The sequence below is a fragment of the Oncorhynchus tshawytscha genome, unplaced genomic scaffold (genome assembly GCF_018296145.1).
Source record: "Oncorhynchus tshawytscha isolate Ot180627B unplaced genomic scaffold, Otsh_v2.0 Un_scaffold_7589_pilon_pilon, whole genome shotgun sequence".
NCBI classification, from domain to species: Eukaryota; Metazoa; Chordata; class Actinopteri; order Salmoniformes; family Salmonidae; genus Oncorhynchus; species Oncorhynchus tshawytscha.
Genome location: NW_024609826.1, coordinates 561,963 through 580,926, shown reverse-complemented (window position 1 = coordinate 580,926; position 18,964 = coordinate 561,963). Strand labels below are relative to the sequence as shown.

General features: G+C 46.6%; 1 protein-coding gene across 9 annotated transcripts in view; it reads right to left on the bottom strand.

The window, feature by feature from the left end:
- The window catches only part of snrka (SNF related kinase a), a 59,512-nt gene that overhangs the window by 22,874 nt on the left and 17,674 nt on the right, over positions 1-18,964 (bottom strand). For all 9 annotated transcript variants that reach the window (XM_042319098.1, XM_042319100.1, XM_042319096.1 and 6 more), the window contains exon 3: positions 9,846-9,987. In XM_042319098.1, coding sequence (XP_042175032.1) covers positions 9,846-9,987 — 142 coding nt within the window. The remainder of the gene's footprint in view (positions 1-9,845; positions 9,988-18,964) is intronic.

Below are 18,964 nucleotides of genomic sequence, written 5' to 3'. Positions count from 1 at the left end.
AGGAGGCTGAAGAAATTCGGCTTGTCACCAAAAGCACTCACAAACTTCTACAGATGCACAATCGAGAGCATCCTGGCGGGCTGCATCACCGCCTGGTACGGCAACTGCTCCGCCCACAACCGTAAGGCTCTCCAGAGGGTAGTGAGGTCTGCACAACGCATCACCGGGGGCAAACTACCTGCCCTCCAGGACACCTACACCACCCGATGTTACAGGAAGGCCATAAAGATCATCAAGGACAACAACCACCCGAGCCACTGCCTGTTCACCCCGCTATCATCCAGAAGGCGAGGTCAGTACAGGTGCATCAAAGCTGGGACCGAGAGACTAAAAAACAGCTTCTATCTCAAGGCCATCAGACTGTTAAACAGCCACCACTAACATTGAGTGGCTGCTGCCAACACACTGACACTGACTCAACTCCAGCCACTTTAATAATGGGAATTGATGGGAAATTATGTAAAATATATCACTAGCCACTTTAAACAATGCTACCTAATATAATGTTACATACCCTACATTATTCATCTCATATGCATACGTATATACTGTACTCTATATCATCTACTGCATCCTTATGTAATACATGTATCACTAGCCACTTTAACTATGCCACTTTGTTTACATACTCATCTCATATGTATATACTGTACTCGATACCATCTACTGTATCTTGCCTATGCTGCTCTGTACCATCACTCATTCATATATCTTTATGTACATATTCTTTATCCCCTTACACTGTGTATAAGACAGTAGTTTTGGAATTGTTAGTTAGATTACTTGTTGGTTATTACTGCATTGTCGGAACTAGAAGCACAAGCATTTCGCTACACTCGCATTAACATCTGCTAACCATGTGTATGTGACAAATAAAATTTGATTTGATATGATTTGACATTCCAGCCTCACTCTTCTCTCAGGGGAAGAAGACAGGAAACTGCTATGGGGATATTTATAGTAACCTCCTAGTCATGCATGCAGTATCTCCGCTCTCCTGGAGAATGGAGGCTTGGCTACCGTACTCTAACAGCAGGCAGGCATGGAGAGAGAGGAGAAAGGGGGGAAGAGGAGGACCTGTGATAGAGCAACAGCAAGAGAGAAGAGAGAGAGAAGCAAAGAAAAGAAAGCAGGAAGTGAGAGACCGAGAGAAAGAGAGAGAAGGGAGAGAGAAGGGAGAGAGAAGCAAAGAAAAGAAAGCAGGAAGTGAGAGACCGAGAGAAAGAGAGAGAAGAGAGAGAGAAGAGAGAGAGAGAGAGAGAGAAGAGAGAGAGAAGCAAAGAAAAGAAAGCAGGAAGTGAGAGACCGAGAGAAAGAGAGAGAAGAGAGAGGAAGAGAGAGAGAAGAGAGAGAGAAGAGAGAGAGAAGAGAGAGATAAGGGAGAGAGAAGCAAAGAAAAGAAAGCAGGAAGTGAGAGACCGAGAGAAGAGAGAGAGAAGGGAGAGAGAAGCAAAGAAAAGAAAGCAGGAAGTGAGAGACCGAGAGAAAGAGAGAGAAGAGAGAGAGAAGGGAGAGAGAAGCAAAGAAAAGAAAGCAGGAAGTGAGAGACCGAGAGAAAGAGAGAGAAGAGAGAGAGAAGGGAGAGAGAAGCAAAGAAAAGAAAGCAGGAAGTGAGAGACCGAGAGAAAGAGAGAGAAGGGAGTAATGTGCTGGTATGTCATTTTATTAATTGCACATTCCTCTGCATATGAAGACATTTTATAGCATATATAATGTGACATCACGCACAACAAAGGCTAGGCCTAGTCTATTGAATAAAATGATAATGTTGCCATAGAAAAGAGATGAAGCACGTTACTCCATATTTCTAGAAAATGGTCATGATTTCAGCTCCCCGAGACACAACGTCAACTACTTCGGAGTAGGCCTGCAGAAGTAGGAAGGTACAACAGATATCAACGTGATAGGAGTTGACGAGGACAGCAATCAAAGACTGAGTGAAATGGATTCCAGACAAACAGACAATGCACATGATCAATGAACAAAACAACTGAAAAGTACAGTGTTTCATCCTCTGTGATTGGCTCAATATGAAGAGCATTTCCACGTCATGCTGAGAAACTCAGCATTTTAAAATCTAATCCCCTAAAAAAAATGCATATTTATTAAAACCAGGAATGACAAAATCAAACAACTCAAGGGGATAAAATGCAAAAGACTTCCTGAATTATCAATTGTGGCAAGTAAACACATTTTGGCAAAGCATGGGAGAAAGAATGGAACAGAGACAGGAAATATGCTAATGAGGAAGAAGAAAAAAACAGGAATCTAGCAGCTTGGCAGTACAGCCCTATCCCAGGTGGACCTGCTTATCTAGGACGAAAAACACACTGCCCAGGCCCCATCCTAAACCTAAAGCCTCTTACTGATCTCTTTCCATCAGGAGACGGGAAGAGAGAGGAGACGGGAGTGAGAGAGAGAGAGGGGGGAGAGGAGACGGGAGTGAGAGAGAGGGGAGAGGAGACGGGAGTGAGAGGAGAGGAGACGGGAGTGAGAGAGAGAGGGGAGAGGAGATGGGAGTGAGAGGAGAGGAGACGGGAGTGAGAGAGAGGGGAGAAGAGACGGGAGTGAGAGAGAGAGGGGAGGAGAGGAGACGGGGGTGAGAGAGAGAGGAGAGGAGACGGGGGGTGAGAGAGAGAGGAGAGGAGACGGGAGAGACGGGAGTGAGAGACAGGGGAGAGGAGGAGACGGGAGTGAGAAATAGAGAGGGGAGAGGAGACGGGGAGTGAGAGAGAGAGGGGAGAGGAGACGGGAGTGAGAGAGAGAGGGGAGAGGGAGAGAGGGAGAGAGAGAGAGAGAGAGGGGAGAGGAGACAGGAGAGAGAGAGAGAGGGGAGAGGAGACGGGAGTGAGAGAGAGAGGGGAGAGGAGACGGGAGTGAGAGACAGGGGAGAGGAGACGGGGAGAGAGAGAGAGAGAGGGAGGAGAGGAGACGGGAGACGGGAGAGAGAGAGAGGGGAGAGGAGACGGGAGGAGAGAGAGAGAGAGGGGAGAGGGGGTGAGAGACGGGGGAGTGAGAGACAGGGGAGAGGAGAGACGGGGTGAGAGACAGGGGAGAGGAGGCGGGAGTGAGAGAGAGAGGGGGAGAGAGGAGACGGGAGTGAGAGAGAGAGGGAGAGAGGAGACGGGAGGAGAGAGAGAGGGGAGAGGAGACGGGAGACAGAGAGAGAGAGAGGGGAGAGGAGAGACGGGAGTGAGAGAGAGGGGAGAGGAGAGAGAGGGAGTGAGAGACAGGGGAGAGGAGACGGGAGTGAGAGACAGGGGAGAGGAGACGGGAGGAGAGAGAGAGAGAGAGGAGAGAGGGGAGGGGTGAGAGAGAGGGGAGAGGAGACGGGAGTGAGAGACAGGGGAGAGGAGAGGAGACGGGAGTGAGAGACAGGGGAGAGGAGACGGGGGTGAGAGAGAGGGGAGAGGAGACGGGGGGAGAGAGAGAGAGGAGAGGAGACGGGAGTGAGAGAGAGAGGAGAGGAGACGGGAGTGAGAGACAGGGGAGAGGAGACGGGAGTGAGAGAGAGAGAGGAGAGGAGACGGGAGTGAGAGAGAGAGAGGAGAGGAGACGGGAGTGAGAGAGAGAGGAGAGGAGACGGGAGTGAGAGAGAGAGGGGAGAGGAGACGGGGGTGAGAGACAGGGGAGAGGAGAGAGGGGGGGTGAGAGACAGGGGAGGGAGAGAGAGACGGGGAGAGAGAGACAGGGGAGAGGAGACGGGAGTGAGAGAGAGAGGGGGGAGTGAGAGGAGACGGGAGTGAGAGAGAGAGGGGAGAGGAGACGGGGGTGAGAGAGAGGGCAGAGGAGACGGGGTGAGAGAGAGAGGGGGGAGAGGAGACGGGGGTGAGAGAGAGAGGAGACGGGAGTGAGAGAGAGAGAGAGAGAGGGAGAAGAGATGGGAGTGAGAGAGAGAGAGGAGACAGGAGTGAGAGAGAGAGGGGGGAGAGAGAGGAGACGGGAGTGAGAGAGAGAGGAGAGGAGACGGGAGTGAGAGAGAGAGAGAGAGGAGACGGGAGTGAGAGAGAGAGGAGAGGAGACGGGAGAGAGAGAGAGGGAGGGGAGAGGAGACGGGGGTGAGAGACAGGGGAGAGGAGACGGGGGTGAGAGACAGGGGAGGAGGAGACGGGAGAGAGAGACAGGGGAGAGGAGACGGGAGTGAGAGACAGGGGAGAGGAGACGGGAGGAGAGAGAGAGAGGGGAGAGGAGACGGGAGTGAGAGAGAGAGAGAGGGGAGACGGGAGTGAGAGAGAGAGAGGAGAGGAGACGGGAGTGAGAGAGAGAGGAGAGAGAGACGGGAGTGAGAGAGAGAGAGAGAGGAGACGGGAGTGAGAGAGAGAGGAGAGGAGTCGGGAGTGAGAGAGAGAGAGAGAGGAGACGGGGGTGAGAGACAGGGGAGAGGAGACGGGGGTGAGAGACAGGGGAGAGGAGACGGGAGAGAGAGACAGGGGAGAGGAGACGGGAGTGAGAGACAGGGGAGAGGAGACGGGAGTGAGAGAGAGGGGAGAGGAGACGGGAGTGAGAGAGAGAGGAGAGGAGACGGGAGTGAGAGAGAGGGGAGAGGAGACGGGAGTGAGAGAGAGAGAGAGAGAGAGGGGAGAAGAGATGGGAGTGAGAGAGAGAGGAGAGGAGACTGGAGTGAGAGAGAGAGGAGAGGAGAGGAGACAGGAGTGAGAGAGAGGAGAGAGCAAGAGAGAGAGGAGAGAGAGCAAGAGAGAGGAGAGAGAGGAGAGTGAGAAAGGAGAGAGGAGTGAGAGAGAGAGAGATAGGGGACTGACTGGCTGAGCCTAAATGGGCTAAAGGCTGTTTTGGTGGTTTCAGTCTCTCTTCCCGGACAACACCTGCTCCCCCTCTGTGACTGAGTCAGGAAGGGTCAATGTTGTGTAGTCTGCTGTGCTAAGCCCTGAAGCAACCAGCCTCCCCAGTCCAATCTCTTCACTCTCCTCTCATCCTCCATAGGGGCGGCAACTCACAGAAAGTTCACTTGCCAACGGCTAATTCGCATAATGCTAACAGCCTGACTCACCTCACAGTACAGGTCTGTTCATTAAAATCAGCCAACACTGACTAACTTATTTTTTTGACCTCGTTATCACAATCCTGACCCCAGAAAGTTAGACCTAGATTATTATTTTATTTTACCAGGCAAGTCAGTTAAGAACAAATTCTTATTTACAATAACAGCCTAATAACAGTGGGTTAACTGCCTTGTACAGGAGCAGAACGACAGATTTTTACCTTGTCAGCTCAGGGATTCGATCTTGCAACCTATCGGTTACTAGTCCAACACTCTAACCACTAGGCTACCTAAATTGGCTTTAGTCCATTAAAATGAGGTGTGGCTTGTAGTTGTTTTCTGTAGAGACCAAAGATAACTGCAATACAGGCCTATTCATCATCATAATAAACTCTCTGGTGTGTAGAATGAGGACAACACACTGTACTGGTAACACGTGTACACAACTCATTGTGGATGTATTCATTCCTTGTGGTATTATCTTTCTAGAATGTTTTAAAATGTTCTCTCTGCATATTTGGAAAGGGCCTGTAAGTTCAGCATTTCACTGTTAGTCTATACCTGTTGTTTACGAAGCATGTGACAAAATGAGATTTGACACACAGAACGGCTAATGCACATGCAGATGTGGTATGTGTGACTGTGCATAGTGAGAGCTGTATGAATGGCCCTGGTTAGATAGATGTCTGCTCTGACATGAGATACATTCCTTGGTAAAAAAGTCAAAGACACTGAATATCAAAACACATTAGTCAAATTGTGACAAGTTGTAACAAACAACGGTTTGTTTAGATAAACATGTGGATGTAATAGACGATACATTAGGGCTGGTAACCGCCAGGGACCTCTTGATACAATATAATTATGATACTTACGGGCCGATACGATATGTATTGCGATTCTCATAATTCTATTGTATTACGATCCGATTCTAAACATATTGCTCACTATGTCTGTTGCAGAGAGATGAGAGGCTGAGAAAATACGTTTTGATCAGACATGGAAATAAAAGTATTGAAAACTTGTTGGCTCACTGTTTAAAAAGGAGAACAAGCTATAGGTTGAAAAATACCTGAGTTTTGACGCAAGTACAGCCGACTAGCACTAGCTAACGCCACCTAGCAACAAAAAAAAGTCTAAGTATCGATATAATATCTTCCAAAATAGCCCCTTTTCTGCAATTCCGAATAAAACCCAACTTTGGGAAATTATCACCAGACCATGTTTTACTCCATTAGAAGGACAAAGGTTGTAGACCATTGCTGAATCTTTTAACCATACCACGTGGTTAAACTCTTAGACAATCGATACCGACAGAATAAGAACAAGTCTTTGATATTAATTACTAGTCTGCAGCTAGGAATTCGGTATCATTGAACGCGAAGAACGACAACCGCCAAAACATTCATTCTGTAACAAAACTAATGAATGTCACTCTGAACTATCCACTATAACCGCGACAGAGAGAGCGAGGGAGAGAGACGGACAATTCTACAAAATAAACAACTTTTGACCAGCGATCAAGACGACACACTGAGCGTAAATATATGTATTGATTGTAATTGTTCCCGAATGAGTGAGCGTTCATGTGCAAAGGATTAGCATTTCAATTGTTAGAATTATCAACTGTATGTTGTCTTCTCAGTCGAACCCCACTTCCCTTTTGTCTAACAAGCCACGATGCCGGTTTAGCCCACTAGGGCACATTCTCCTATCATTTCTCGTAACCACATTTACCTTGTTTGTTTGTTTATGTATTTCTGTGAATTACTTAGTTAAGTAATAAATAAATGATTTAAGACGATTGATGTTTGGATGACTCAGTGAAGACTGGGTTCGTGCAGATAACCAACAATTTACGACGTTTGTAATGAGACTAACGTGAGGTAAAGTAAATAATTCATAAATCAGAAGACTATGGATCAGATATGAAAATATCTGAAAAAGGTTATATTACGAAATTATAACCTTGTAATCTGAATATTTTTCCTTGGTGCCCTGACTTCCTAGTTAATTACAGTTACATGATTAATCAGTTGATCGTGTAATACTAATTACAGAGAATCTTTGATAAAAACAATAAGTCTTCAATTTAATGATAGTAAAGACACGACAATAGGCAGCACAACTTTATAGACAACATGTTCCATATTCAATTCTAATGATGGGTAACACAACATGTTCCATATTCAATTCTAATGATGAGTAACACAACATGTTCCATATTCAATTCTAATGATAGGTAACACAACATGTTCCATATTCAATTCTAATGATGAGTAACACAACATGTTCCATATTCAATTCTAATGATGGGTAACACAACATTTTCCATATTCAACTCTAATGATGGGTAACACAACATGTTCCATATTCAACTCTAATGATGGGTAACACAACATGTTCCATATTCAATTCTAATGATGGGTAACACAACATGTTCCATATTCAACTCTAATGATAGGTAACACAACATGTTCCATATTCAATTCAAATGATGGTTAACACAACATGTTCCATATTCAATTCTAATGATGGGTAACACAACATGTTCCATATTCAATTCTAATGATGGGTAACACAACATGTTCCATATTCAATTCTAATGATGGGTAACACAACATGTTCCATATTCAACTCTAATGATGGGTAACACAACATGTTCCATGTTCAATTCTAATGATGGGTAACACAACATGTTCCATATTCAACTCTAATGATGGGTAACACAACATGTTCCATATTCAACTCTAATGATGAGTAACACAACATGTTCCATATTCAACTCTAATGATAGGTAACACAACTCTATAGACAACATGTTCCATATTCAACTCTAATGATAGGTAACACAACTCTATAGACAACATGTTCCATATTCAATTCTAATGATAGGTAACACAACATGTTCCATATTCAACTCTAATGATGGGTAACACAACATTTCCATATTCAACTCTAATGATGAGTAACACAACATGTTCCATATTCAACTCTAATGATAGGTAACACAACTCTATAGACAACATGTTCCATATTCAACTCTAATGATAGGTAACACAACTCTATAGACAACATGTTCCATATTCAATTCTAATGATAGGTAACACAACATGTTCCATATTCAACTCTAATGATGGGTAACACAACATGTTCCATATTCAACTCTAATGATAGGTAACACAACTCTATAGACAACATGTTCCATATTCAACTCTAATGATAGGTAACACAACATGTTCCATATTCAATTCCATTTGGGGCTTGTGAGCGTTATTTCCCCCCTCTCTGTTCATTTCATTTGACTGTGAAGATTGAATCAAGGCAGACATCTGAACAATCAAGGAAGGAGGACACTCATATAAACATTTAGTACAGCAGAGCCGGGAGGAAAGGAACTGGATGTTCAAGGAGCCAAAATATCATCATCAGTCACGGCTTGACAAAACACACACAGTCTGTTCTGCTGGGAAACACAGAAACCAGGCCTGGTCTTTACACACTGTCTGTTCTGCTGGGAAACATAGAACCAGTCCTGGTCTTTATAGACTGTCTGTTCTGCTGGGAAACACAGAAACCAGGCCTGGTCTTTATAGACTGTCTGTTCTGCTGGGGAACACAGAAACCAGGCCTGGTCTTTACAGACTGTCTGTTCTGCTGGGAAACATAGAACCAGGCCTGGTCTTTACACACTGTCTGTTCTGCTAGGGAACACAGAAACCAGGCCTGGTCTTTATAGACTGTCTGTTCTGCTGGGGAACATAGAACCAGGCCTGGTCTTTACAGATTGTCTGTTCTGCTGGGGAACATAGAACCAGGCCTGGTCTTTACACACTGTCTGTTCTGCTGGGAAACACAGAAACCAGGCCTGGTCTTTACAGACTGTCTGTTCTGCTGGGGAACATAGAACCAGGCCTGGTCTTTACAGACTGTCTGTTCTGCTGGGAAACACAGAAACCAGGCCTGGTCTTTACAGACTGTCTGTTCTGCTGGGAAACACAGAAACCAGGCCTGGTCTTTACAGACTGTCTGTTCTGCTGGGAAACATAGAACCAGGCCTGGTCTTTATAGACTGTCTGTTCTGCTGGGGAACATAGAACCAGGCCTGGTCTTTACAGACTACGGTCTAGTTCAAATGGAGCAGATGGACTGTCCCCTACACTGTTATGTGTATATGACAAATAAACTGCTGTCATGCCTTGCTAGAAAGAGACAGCAAATTCAGAGAGTAAATCTAGGGCTGTCAGGCCTATATTCTATGTGGCTGTGCAATCCTCATTTAGCCCACAGTATAAATCACAGTAGATCATTTGTTCAAATGAAAAAGATAGCAGCAGCACATTTCCTGAGTCTAAAAATACGGAGATGGAAAGATAAACAATGAGAGTAGCTAGTAGAGACATGACCTTTTACTGGAGTCAAACACTGGCTCCGTTTATTACCCCCCTCCCTGAACTCAACTAGAACTCAATCTAGAGCGATAAGCATCAACCCCGGGGTCAATCCAAAGCTATGGGAATAGCAGCAGGCATATGTATCTGTTAGGACCATCCTGATTCAGGATGCTCAGAGAAGTGCCTGAAGAAAAGTGAACTGCCAATGATTGGATGTGCACAGATCTGACTGGCAACCTTCCAGACCACAGAGTGTTGACTGGCGTCCAGACAGACGTTCAGGCTTAACACAAAGGAGAGATGTGGTAGTCAGAGGTCTGGCTCCTATTCAGATGTTTACAGCTCATCTGTTACATAACCAAGGCTGAAAGACAGAGGTCAGCATCTGTTCTGGAGAACACTTGTTAATTAGGATGCATGTAAATGTCTGCGTGTGTGTATGCGGGACTCACTCTTTGCAGGCGTTGGAGACGTGGGTGGGTACAGTGTATTTACAGTCCATGATCATGGTGAGGGTCTCGCTGTCGTTGGCCTCCTGGAAGGGGGGCTGTCCACACACCAGCATGAACAGGATCACACCAAGACTCCAGATATCTAACAGGAGGAAGAGGAGAGAGAGAGAGAAGGTGAATGGATCATTCTGCTACACTATAACCTGGCTGGGTACTGTAGAACCATCTGCAGGTTCAGAGCACTGTGTTCTGTCAGCCCTGGGATTCTGCTGGCCTGGGCTAAACACAGTCTGGATTCCCCCTGCTGCAACTACCTTGGTGATTCAAAATCAAATTGTAGTGTGTGTGTGGGGAGGAATTAACCACGCAGACCCCAAACACCCCAGCTCAACCTTCACATCACACCACTGTGGTTACCCAATCCAATTTTCATACCGCCCCAACAGATCCACAGATGATGCAAGTCTATTGCACTCCACACTGCCGTTCCCCACCTGGACAAAAGGAACATCTATGTGAGAATGCTAATTCATTGACAACAGCTCAGCGTTCAACACCATAGTGCCCTCAAAGTTCATCAATAAGCTAAGGACCCTGGGACTAAACACCTCCCTCTGCAACTGGATCCTGGACTTCCTGACTGGCCGCCCCCAGGTGGTAAGGGTAGGTAACAACACATCCGCCATGCTGATCCTCAACACGGGGGCCTCTCAGGGGTGCGTGCTCAGCCCCCTCCTGTACTCCCTGTTCACTCATGACTGCGTGGCCGCGCACGACTCAAACACCATCATTCCATTTTCCGATGACAACAGTAAATGTATCGCCTGATCACCGACAACGATGACACAGCCTATAGGAAGGAGGTCAGAGACCTGGCCGTGTGGTGCCAGTACAACAACCTCTCCCTCAACTTGATTAATACAAAAGGAGATGATTGTGAACTACAGGAAAAAGAGGAAAGAGCATGTCCCCATTCTCATCAACGGGGCTGCAGTGGAGCGGGTTGAGAGCTTCAAGTTCCTTGGTGTCCACATCACCAACAAAATAACATGGTCCAAGCACACCAAGACAGTCGTGAAGCGGGCACGACAAAAACCTATTCCACCCTCAGGAGACTGAAAAGATTTGGCATGGGTCCCAGATCCTCAAAACTGTTCGCTCTGCTACCGCACGGCAAGCGGTACCGGAGCGCCAAGTCTAGGTCCAAGAGGCTTCTAAACAGCTTCCACACCCAAGCCATAAGACTCCTGAACATCTAGTCAAATGGCTACCCAGACTATTTACAGTGCACCCCCCCACCCCTACTCTGTTGTCATCTATGTATAGTCACTTTAATAACTACCTACAAGTACATACTACCTCAAATAACCGGTGCCCACACACACATTGACTGTACTAGTACCCCTGTATATAGTCTCACTATTGTTATTTCACTGCTCTTTAATTACTTGTATCTCTTATTCTTATTTTTTTTTAAATCTGCATTGTTGGTTAGGGGCTCGTTAGTAAGTATTTCACTGTAAGGTCTACACCTATGGTATTCGGCGCATATGACTAATAAAATTATATTTGATCACTAGCTAAATAAACCTGAACTAGAGTTCCAGATGTGCCGTCAGCTCTGCTAGGCAGCAGTAAACGTAGAGATGTATCGTCAGCTCTGCTAGGCAGCAGTAAACGTAGAGATGTATCATCAGCTCTGCTAGGCAGCAGTAAACGTAGAGATGTATCGTCAGCTCTGCTAGGCAGCAGTAAACGTAGAGATGTATCATCAGCTCTGCTAGGCAGCAGTAAACGTAGAGATGTATCGTCAGCTCTGCTAGGCAGCAGTAAACGTAGAGATGTATCGTCAGCTCTGCTAGGCAGCAGTAAACGTAGAGATGTATCGTCAGCTCTGCTAGGCAGCAGTAAACGTAGAGATGTATCATCAGCTCTGCTAGGCAGCAGTAAACGTAGAGATGTATCGTCAGCTCTGCTAGGCAGCAGTAAACGTAGAGATGTATCGTCAGCTCTGCTAGGCAGCAGTAAACGTAGAGATGTACCGTCAGCTCTGCTAGGCAGCAGTAAACGTAGAGATGTATCATCAGCTCTGCTAGGCAGCAGTAAACGTAGAGATGTATCGTCAGCTCTGCTAGGCAGCAGTAAACGTAGAGATGTATCGTCAGCTCTGCTAGGCAGCAGTAAACGTAGAGATGTATCGTCAGCTCTGCTAGGCAGCAGTAAACGTAGAGATGTATCGTCAGCTCTGCTAGGCAGCAGTAAACGTAGAGATGTATCGTCAGCTCTGCTAGGCAGCAGTAAACGTAGAGATGTATCGTCAGCTCTGCTAGGCAGCAGTAAACGTAGAGATGTATCGTCAGCTCTGCTAGGCAGCAGTAAACGTAGAGATGTATCGTCAGCTCTGCTAGGCAGCAGTAAACGTTGAGATGTATTACAGTCAGCTCTGCTAGGCAGCAGTAAAAACGTAGAGATGTATCGCCTCAGCTCTGCTAGGCAGCAGTAAACGATAGAGATGTATCCCACAAAACACTCAGCTCTGCTAGGCAGCAGTAAACGTAGAGATGTATCGTCAGCTCTGCTAGGCAGCAGTAAACGTAGAGATGTATCGTCAGCTCTGCTAGGCAGCAGTAAACGTAGAGATGTATCATCAGCTCTGCTAGGCAGCAGTAAACTTAGAGATGGCTTTCCAAATGACACTAGTCCCTATATAGTGTGCTACTTTTGACCAGGGCCCTAGTCCCTATATAGTGCACTACTTTTGACTAGGGCCCATAGGGACTTCTGAAATCCGCCTGTCATAGCTGATACTGAAGTCAGTTATTTAAGTGCAGCTGTGATTCAGCCCGACTCAGAATAAGGAATTCATTATTACATAAACACATACTATCTTTAATGCCCTGCTTGTCTCAGAATTAGTCAGTCAGATACTTGCAAAAAGCACTTAAAACACAGATTACAATTACAGTGAGGATTTTAAATAATTCTCATTAAGCCTAGATGCCCTCAAAAACTGAACTAAGTCGCAGCTTATAGCCTAACACTCATTGCACAAACAGTGCCAGTTAAAGATACAAAAAGAAAAATAACTGTAGCTAGCCCACAAAACACTTTCAAATCCTCCTGGGGTCCAACAACCTGTTCATCGGAGGATTTGAAAGTGTCATGTAATGGAACTGTTAACTAGGTCACAGGATGTAGGAATGTTGCAGAGGTCCATGTGTCACTGAGGAGGGTTGACTGCCCAACAATAAAAGGTGTCAGAGGCCGCTTGTAGTTGTGTATCTGCTGGGTCTTCTGTGATGTGCTGTATCATTCACATCTCCTGTTGATGTATGATGCCAGCAGCTCCAGGGAGGAAGGTGAAACTAGTCCACAGGGCTCCTGCTTATTTCTGTTAAAGCTGCGGTCATATTATTACTGCTGCCCCTAGAGGGGCATCCAGGAGCTCCTATTCCACCTCAGCAAGCTGCAGCGGGATGGAGGGAGGAAGGACGGACGGAGGAGACGGACGGAGGAGACCGACGTATGTACGGACGGTTGGAGACGAGGGATACAGTCTGCAGTGGGATGGAGGGACTGAAGGACGGAGGAGACCGACGTATGTACGGACGGTCGGAGACGAGGGATACAGTCTGCAGTGGGATGGAGGGAGGGAAGGACGGAGGAGACCAACGTATGTACGGACGGTCGGAGACGAGGGATACAGTCTGCAGTGGGATGGAGGGAGGGAAGGACGGAGGAGACCGACGGAGGAGACCAACGTATGTACGGACGGTCGGAGACGAGGGATACAGTCTGCAGTGGGATGGAGGGAGGAGAGAGGACGGAGGAGACCGACGGGCCACAGTCGACGGTTACAGTCTGGAGACCAACGTATGTACGGACGGTCGGAGACGAGGGATACAGTCTGCAGTGGGATGGAGGGAGGGAAGGACGGAGGAGACCGACGGAGGAGACCAACGTATGTACGGACGGTCGGACGGTCGGAGACGAGGGATACAGTCTGCAGTGGGATGGAGGGAGGGAAGGACGGAGGAGACCGACGTGACGGAGGAGACCAACGTCTGCAGTGGGATGGACGGACGGTCGGAGAGACGAGGGATACAGTCTGCAGAGGGGAGGGAGGGAAGGACGGAGGAGACCAACGTATGTACGGACGGTTGGAGACGAGGGATACAGTCTGCAGTGGGATGGAGGGGAAGGACGGAGGAGACCAACGTATGTACGGACGGTTGGAGACGAGGGATACAGTCTGCAGTGGGAGGGAGGGAAGGACGGAGGAGACCGACGTATGTACGGACGGTCGGAGACGAGGGATACAGTCTGCAGTGGGATGGAGGGACGGAGGAGACCGACGTATGTACGGACGGTTGGAGACGAGGGATACAGTCTGCAGTGGGATGGAGGGAGGGAAGGACGGAGGAGACCGACGTATGTACGGACGGTCGGAGACGAGGGATACAGTCTGCAGTGGGAGGGGGAGGAGACGGAGGAGACCGACGTCTGCATGTACGGACGGTTGGAGACGAGGGATACAGTCTGCAGTGGGATGGAGGGAGGGAAGGACGGAGGAGACCGATACGTCTGCATGGGATGGACGGACGGTCGGAGACGAGGGATACAGTCTGCAGTGGGATGGAGGGACGGAGGAGACCGACGTATGTACGGACGGTCGGAGACGAGGGATACAGTCTGCAGTGGGATGGAGGGAGGGAAGGACGGACGGAGGAGACCGACGTATGTACAGACAGTCGGAGATGAGGGATACAGTCTGCAGTAGCCATGATGCACATCACACCTCCATCCCCACCACTTGCAGCTCTGCCACGAGCCTGGCTGATGAAATATTACCATGGCGTTTTAAGGGGAATGTTCCCACGGTGTCAATGAGTACTCAGTGTTTCAATGGCATCCCGTGTCAACAAATCCTAAATCAAACGCTGCTTTGGGGTTCTCACAACGAGGAGGATTTTCTACATGGCAGCTAGTGTGCTTTATTAGACAGCGGTAACCTAATGTAGCAGGCGTAAAATAAACACCTGATCCCCTACATACTGGTACCGACAAATAAAATAAAATAAAAAAATATATATATATATTGTAACTGCTGAGAGGTTATCTTCTGCACTGTTCAACCAATCTAGTAAAATGTGGAGGAGTTCAGATGGACGGAAGTCGCTGGCTGTCTTTTCTATTTCCCCTGAACAGCAGAACATCTAGTTGTTGTGGACTGGGCGGAGCCTAGACGGTGGTGGTGTTGGCTCCCCCTCCTCTAATAGGCTGGTGTACTACGTTCTCTCCTTCTCTTCTCTGTGAATCAGCGCAGGCTCTCTGTATGTCACCACCAAGACTCACTAGCGGGCCAGTTTAAAGACCCCGTCCCAGCAAACCAGGCTGCTAGTTTGAGTGCAGTAAAATGTTTTTTTTTGCTCAAACTTTTACCAAGGATATTGTTTTTCTGATTAAAAATCAGACAATAGCCTATATGCTAACCTAGCTTCAGCATATCTGTCATTCTGCATGCAACCCACTAGCCTGTGGTTACATTTACTGTATAGTGAGAGAGAAAAAAACAACCCTGAACCTTCTGGGGGGCATTGATGCCTCTGCAATGTTTATTTCTCAGTGTGTGTGTGTGTGTATGTATATATATATTAGTCGTGAGATGCGAGAACAGTAGCAACAGTGATGAGCTCCAATGGGATTTGCAGGAAAGCCATGCATTGCAATCAGGAGGCCCATTGCTTCATCACAGCAAATAGAACACAACGTTCTAAAGCCGTGCTTGACTTCACATCATGCCAATCACACATGCAGTCAACTGTATTTTCCCCATCATCAAAAAGAGAATATTTCCATGTGACCCAGATCAGACATCCTGAGCCCAGACTGAGCCCAGAAATAACTCCCTGCAACTCTCCCATCTCTGACCGTGGAGGAGCGCCAGATTCAATCCAACCTGCCGTGCCACTGTTTATACTGCCTGTCTACAAACTAGCTGGGTCCCGCAGGAAGGCGCACACATTATTTTACCAAAAACTGTGGGTATCAGTACCTGTAGGAAGAGTACCTGGTATTTCCACAGTAACCAAAACCCTTCTGTGAATGTATTTTGACCATGGGGGGGAAAAGCTAGTTCTATGTTTAGGCTACACACTATTGCATAAATACTGCAATGCGGGTTCAACTGAATGGAGTCAGGTAGAAGGTTGTGTATTAACTTCCCGAAGTCAGCATTTACTGTCTGTCTGCTACACATGCACACAAGGTGTCAACTGGAAGAACACTTTAGTTTCAGTATTACCCCTTCAATGACCCTGCTAGAAATGGACCTGTTGGTGACAAATCCAGAGCTGTTGCTGGCCCACGTCTCTTACTGAGACACTTGAAGTCAACCACAGCCTGCTAGCCTGTCCCTGCCACAATACCTCTCCTTGTCGTCTCCAGCGTGTTTCCATATCAGGCTTCGGTCTCAAAAATAGCCATTCTAACACAGCCCTGTCTAAGGGGACTGTTGACATTAAACTCTAAAGAACAGGCCTAGTTGAATGTAGGCGGTCTGAAGAGGCAGTGGGATTTTCAGTATTTGCATCTGGTCTTAGCCTAAGTATTGTCAATCAATAACCTTGAGAATTGTGCAAATATCCCCAGTCAGACAGACAATCATTCAGTGTGCCAGCAAGGTATGTGGACCTGTCCTTTAACACTGAAATAGGATACGGTGCTGCCGTATTGTGAAGCTCCTTATCAATGCTTATTCAAGTAGAGCAGTGGTTCCAACTCCGGTCCTCCAGTACCCCCACAGAACACATTGTAGCCCTGGACAAACTCACCTGATTCAACTCATTGAGGGCCTGATGATTCGTTGACAAGTTGAATCAGGTGTGCTTGTCCGGGGCTACAATAACAAATGTGTACTATTGGGGGTACTGGAGGACCGGGGTTGGGAATAACCCTCAAATATTTTCCGGTCCTGAGCAAATTTCAGGTCTTCTGAGCGCAAACTTGAACATTGTGAAAATTCTGTGCAACTTCCAGCACGTGTTAACTGTGACACTGAGGCTGTCTCCGCTTTAAGTTACAGTTCTAACAGTGGCCAAGTAGGCTGCTGTGGTCATGTGATCATAATGTAGGCCTATGAGAGTGGCCTACCATCAGAAACCATGGAGAAAGTGTATCCCATTACATTTTTACATGGAAATAGCTGTTCTATCATTCAGCCTACAGTAGTAGCCAATGTGTGGTGTTCAATGTAGACCTACATTCCATGAGGCTTTTGAAAAAAACATGACGGGCTTGATATTAACCTGTTTATCCTTCAGAGAAAGGAGGTGACTGAAAATGTAGTTTGTTGCAAGTAACCAGTTTACAAAATAAAATGCATTATTATTCCCATACCATTATTACAGAGAATCAGACAAATGATGCTACCCTCTGCCTATTGGTTACTTAGCTTATTCAAGCATGTCTCAAAATTCAACTATGCCCCCGAGTGGCGCAGCAGTCTAAGGCACTGCATCTCAGTGCTAGATGTGTCACTACAGACACTGGTTCGATTCCAGCTGTATCACAACTGGCCGTGATTGAGAGTCCCATAGGGTAGCACACAATTGGCACAGCGTCGTCCGGGTTAGGCCGTCATTGTAAATAAGAAATTTGTTCTTAACTGACTTGCCTAGTTAAATAAAATAGACAAAATAAAAGAATAACTCTTTAAATCCGACTTGTTTTTAAAGATGTCTAGAAATGTACACGTTCTGTGCTCTTGTAGGAAGCAAATCACTCCCCTATTGCAGACTACAAATTCTCTCTAACTGGGCTAATAACTCACTAACTAGCAAAAGATATGAACAAAATGTGCACACGTGGCTACATGCAGCTCTTGCTTTGATCTCAAAACAAGCACATCTACTCACGACAACAGTCGTAAAAACAGATCCATATATGGCAATGGTCTATTTGCATATAGGCCTACTGCAGATGTGATTATGTCACACCGGTCTGTGTAGAGTACAAGCGGAGTTGTGCCCAATAGAATCCTACCTACAACAAAATCTCTTGAATACTTTGTTTTGTTGCATTGAAAGTGGCTAATATTGGCTGATTCAAATCACATTAAAGGGAAACGTTGATTGCCACAGTCAAGGGAAACGTTGATTGCCACAGTCAAGGGAAACGTTGATTGCCACAGTCAAGGGAAACGTTGATTGCCACAGTCAAGGGAAATGTTGATTGCCACAGTCAAGGGAAACGTTGATTGCCACAGTCAAGGGAAACGTTGATTGCCACAGTCAAGGGAAACGTTGATTGCCACAGTCAAGGGAAATGTTGACAGTGTTAACAGTAGAAGAGAAACATTGATAGCATTAACAGGGAAAACTCTAGAGAGTTGAGTGAAGTTCAATCTCGTGCTTGTCACTGTGGGCCGATATGTCTTCAGCGCGCTCTGACTGCTGCGTGCACACTCACAGCTTACAGGGAACATTGGTTGGGAACCACTGAAGTAGAACACCAACACATTCTCCTCGGTGCTCACAACTCAACTTGTTTATCTCAGGGTCATATGTGCATGCAGAGAGACAGGATTGCAAAACGTGATGTGACATCTTTTAAAAATGTAGAAATGAAATAGGCTGAGTTCCATGGGGTGTTTCCCCCTCTCCTTACATGTCTCTGAAATAAGCAAATGATCCCATTGCCAACCCTCCAGCACCGTACATACATGGTGACCGGGATTGTCAGAACACGTCAGAGTCAGAGCTTTGAGGCAGACTAGTAGTAATCTTCACAAGATACTAGAGGTCGACCGATTAATCGGAATGACCGATTAATTAGGGCCGATTTCAAGTTTTCATAACAATCGGAAATCGGTGTTCAACATGATCTGTACCCCACACACATAATTATCTGTAAGGTCCCTCAGTTGAGTAGTGCATTTCAAAACACAGATTCGACCAAAGACCACCCACCCCCCCCCCAGTTCCTCGCAAAGGGCACTTATTGGTAGATGGGTAAAAAGGCAGACATTGAATATCCATTTGAGCATGGTGAAGTTATTAATTACACTGTAGATGGTGTATCAATACACCCAGTCACTACAAAGACACAGGCGTCCTTCC